General features: G+C 62.5%; 1 protein-coding gene across 1 annotated transcript; it reads left to right on the plus strand.

Annotated features, from left to right (window-relative positions):
• Window positions 1–483: 483 nt before the first annotated feature.
• On the plus strand, window positions 484–2987 carry CD93 (CD93 molecule; the record flags this gene model as incomplete). The annotated part of the gene is made up of 2 exons (XM_079719353.1): window positions 484–2700; window positions 2963–2987. Exons 1-2 carry the CDS (start codon window positions 776–778, stop codon window positions 2985–2987), a joined length of 1950 nt encoding a protein of 649 aa, XP_079575479.1. The 5' UTR covers window positions 484–775.
• Window positions 2988–3330: the final 343 nt, after the last annotated feature.

Below are 3330 nucleotides of genomic sequence, written 5' to 3' on the forward strand. Positions count from 1 at the left end.
AACCCTGAAAACTGCCAAATTTCACCCAATTTGGTTGAATGTTCTCGAGGAGCTTGGCATTGTGTTAGAAACTCAGACATTCCCACGGCCCAGTTCCTATTTTAAAATTGCCTATCTATTTAAAGTTCACGATGGGGGGAATAAGAGAAAAAAGACTTTCAAAGCCAAAGGGAACATGAGAGAGGGAAAAGGAAAGTCCAGTTTGCTTCTAAAAAAGGCTGAAAATTATAACCATCCGTGGCCTCGCGTCTCAAGTCTGCGGATTAGCTTTTTCCTCTTCTGGTTGTTTGAAAACCAAAGTGGAATTTTATTATGGGATACCAAGTGAGTTTCTCAAGTTCCTGGCCCCCCAAATCTACTCACTCCACGGCGTGCCCTCACGCGGATGGGAAGGAGGGCGGGCCCCCAAAGAAAGCAGCCGGTATCTCCAAGCTGCAAAAGAACGTCTCCCCCCGCATGCCACCGTGCTTCCTTATTCGGGACCCAGCGACGACGTTGCCTGGCTCCTTTTATGAACAACAAAACCGTGATGAAGGCAACAGGAGTCAGAAGCTATTCAGCACAGGAAGCCCCCGTATCCGGTGAGGAATAAGAAGTGCAGCGACAGGATGCGCCTTGGGTCAGGGGGCCGCGGAAAGCCCTCAGCCTTTGTGTCCTTTCCTGCGACGGAGTGTCCACGTCTGAGCCCTCGGCTCCCCTCGGACTCGGAGCTCAGCCGGGACTGCCGCTGTCACCGCCGGGCCGCCAGCCTCCCGCCCAGGGGAACACGGAGGCCATGATGGCCGGCTCCACCGGCCTGCTGCTGCTGCTGCTGCTGCTGGTCCAGCCCTGGGCGGGGGCCGCCGCTGCCCAGGAGGCCGTGGTCTGCGCGGGGGCTGCCTGCTACACGGCCCACAGGGTCAAGCTGAGTGCGGACGATGCCCAGCTCCACTGCAGCAAGAAAGGGGGCAACCTGGCCACGGTGAAGAGCGAGGAGGAGGCCCTGCACGTCCAGGGCGCCCTGGCCCAGCTCCTGCCACCGGGGGCGGCCCTGGCAGAGCGCATGGGCAGGTTCTGGATTGGGCTCCAGCGAGACAAGGGCAAGTGCCTGGACAGCAACCTGCCCCTGAAGGGCTTCAGCTGGGTGGGCGGCGGGGAGGACACGTCGTATACCAACTGGCACAAGGAAGCCAAGAACTCTTGCACCTCCAAGCGCTGCGTGTCCCTGATGCTGGACCTGTCCGTGCCGGCCCTGGCCAGCCGCCTTTCCAAGTGGACCGAGGGTCCGTGTGGCAGCTCCAGGTTTTCTGGGAGCAGCATCGAGGGCTTTGTGTGCAAGTTCAGCTTCAAAGGCATGTGCCGGCCGCTGACCCTGGGGGGCCCGGGCCAGGTGAATTACACCACCCCCTTCCAGGCCACCAGCTCCTCCCTGCAGGCCGTGCCCTTCGCTTCCATGGCCAACGTGGCCTGTGGGGACGGGGACGAGAGCTGGCAGCATTACTTCCTGTGCAAGGAGAAGGCCCCCGACGTGTTTGACTGGGACAGCTCGGGGCCCCTCTGTGTCAGCCCCAAGTTCAGCTGCGACTTCAACAACGGAGGCTGCCAGCAGGACTGCTTCGAGGGTGGGGAAGGTTCCTTCCGCTGCGGCTGCCGGCCGGGGTTCCGGCTGCTGGACGACCTGGTCACCTGCACCCCTCGGAACCCTTGCAGCTCCAGCCCGTGTGGAGGGGGCTCCACGTGCGTCCCTGGGCCCCTCGGGAAGGACTTCACGTGCCACTGCCCCCCAGGCTACCGGCTAGACTCGACTCAGCAGGACTGCGTGGACATGGACGAGTGCCAGGACGCTCCCTGTGCCCAGGAGTGTGTCAACACCCTCGGGGGCTTCCGCTGCGAGTGCTGGGTGGGTTATGAGCCTGGTGGCCCCGGAGAGGGGGCCTGTGTGGATGTGGACGAGTGTGCCCCCAGCCACTCGCCCTGTGCCCAGGGCTGCACCAACACAGATGGGTCTTTCTACTGCTCCTGCGAGGAGGGCTACGTCCTGGCCGGGGAGGACGGCACCCGGTGCGTGGACGTGGACGAGTGTGCGGGCCCGCAGCGCAGCCTCTGTGACAGCCTGTGCTTCAACACGGAGGGGTCCTTCCGCTGTGGCTGCCTGCCAGGCTGGGACCTCTCCCCCGATGGGGTCTCCTGCACTGGGGGCCTCACATCCCTAGGACCACCATCTGGGCCTCCCCAAGGGGAGGACACAGGAGATGGAGAGGGGAGGCTCATGTCTTTTGCCGCAACGTCCAGTCCCACCGGGGACAACTCTGAGGGCACCTCCACGGTGGCGCCCGCCGCCAGGAGACCCTCCCTCCCAGACAGCGTCCCCATCTCCCTTGCCCCACCTGACATGCTGGCCCCCAGTGGGTCCCCTGGTGTCTGGATGGAGGCCAGCACCCATCACCCCACGGCCACCACTGGCCGTGAGGCTTCCGCAGGTGAGGATTTCACCGCCAAGCAAAGCGACGATGGCACGGACGGGCAGAAGCTGCTCCTGTTCTACATCCTGGGCACTGTGGTGGCCATCCTGTTCCTGCTGGCTCTGGCTCTGGGGCTCCTGGTCTATCGCAAGCGCAGAGCCAAGAGGGAGGAGAAGGAGAAGAAGCCGCAGAGTGCAGCGGACAGCTACGACTGGGTCCCTGAGCGAGCCGAGAGCAGGGCAACGGAGAACCCCTACAGGTGACGGAGGCTGGGTTGCCAAGGGGGGGGAGGGGCGATGCGGCAGGCACCGCCTGGGGCGGAGGCAGTGGCCATGGCGTGCAGCAGGCAGAGGGCGAGGAGCAGGCATGGCCCAGGCTGGGGTCACCCGAGGCCTGCGTGTGCTCACGGGGGGTGCCGCCCTGCCCGTGGCTCGGTGCCCGTGGGTCTGTCCCCATGCCCGGGGCCCAGGCGGCACAGCTGGGGCAGCAGCTTCCAATGTGTCCCCGTTTGTTCCCCACAGTCCGACGCCGGGGACAGACTGTTGAAGCTGAGGAGGCCTCAAGACACTGACAGTGACCACCGTCCTCAGAGGCAGGTGCCTGTTGGAAGCAGGACCCCCATCCTCCTGGAAGACTGGACTGGAATCTTAGCAAATAGTTGTCAACCTTCTCTTTAAACGCCTGGCAACTTGAACTGTGCAGGTATCACACGCGTGTGTTGTGTAAGTGGTGGGTCCGGTGTCCTTTCAGGAAGTTGATGCATGTTAACAATTCTCCCTCCCTCTCCCTGTTCAAATTCAAATGTGACTGAGTTCATTTCACCCTGATTCTGGATTGGGCGTGACGAGTCAGGTGCTAATGGGCTCCCTTTGAACTGCTTCTCTGCCCA

The sequence above is a fragment of the Hyperoodon ampullatus genome (assembly GCF_949752795.1).
Source record: "Hyperoodon ampullatus genome assembly, chromosome: 14".
NCBI classification, from domain to species: Eukaryota; Metazoa; Chordata; class Mammalia; order Artiodactyla; family Ziphiidae; genus Hyperoodon; species Hyperoodon ampullatus.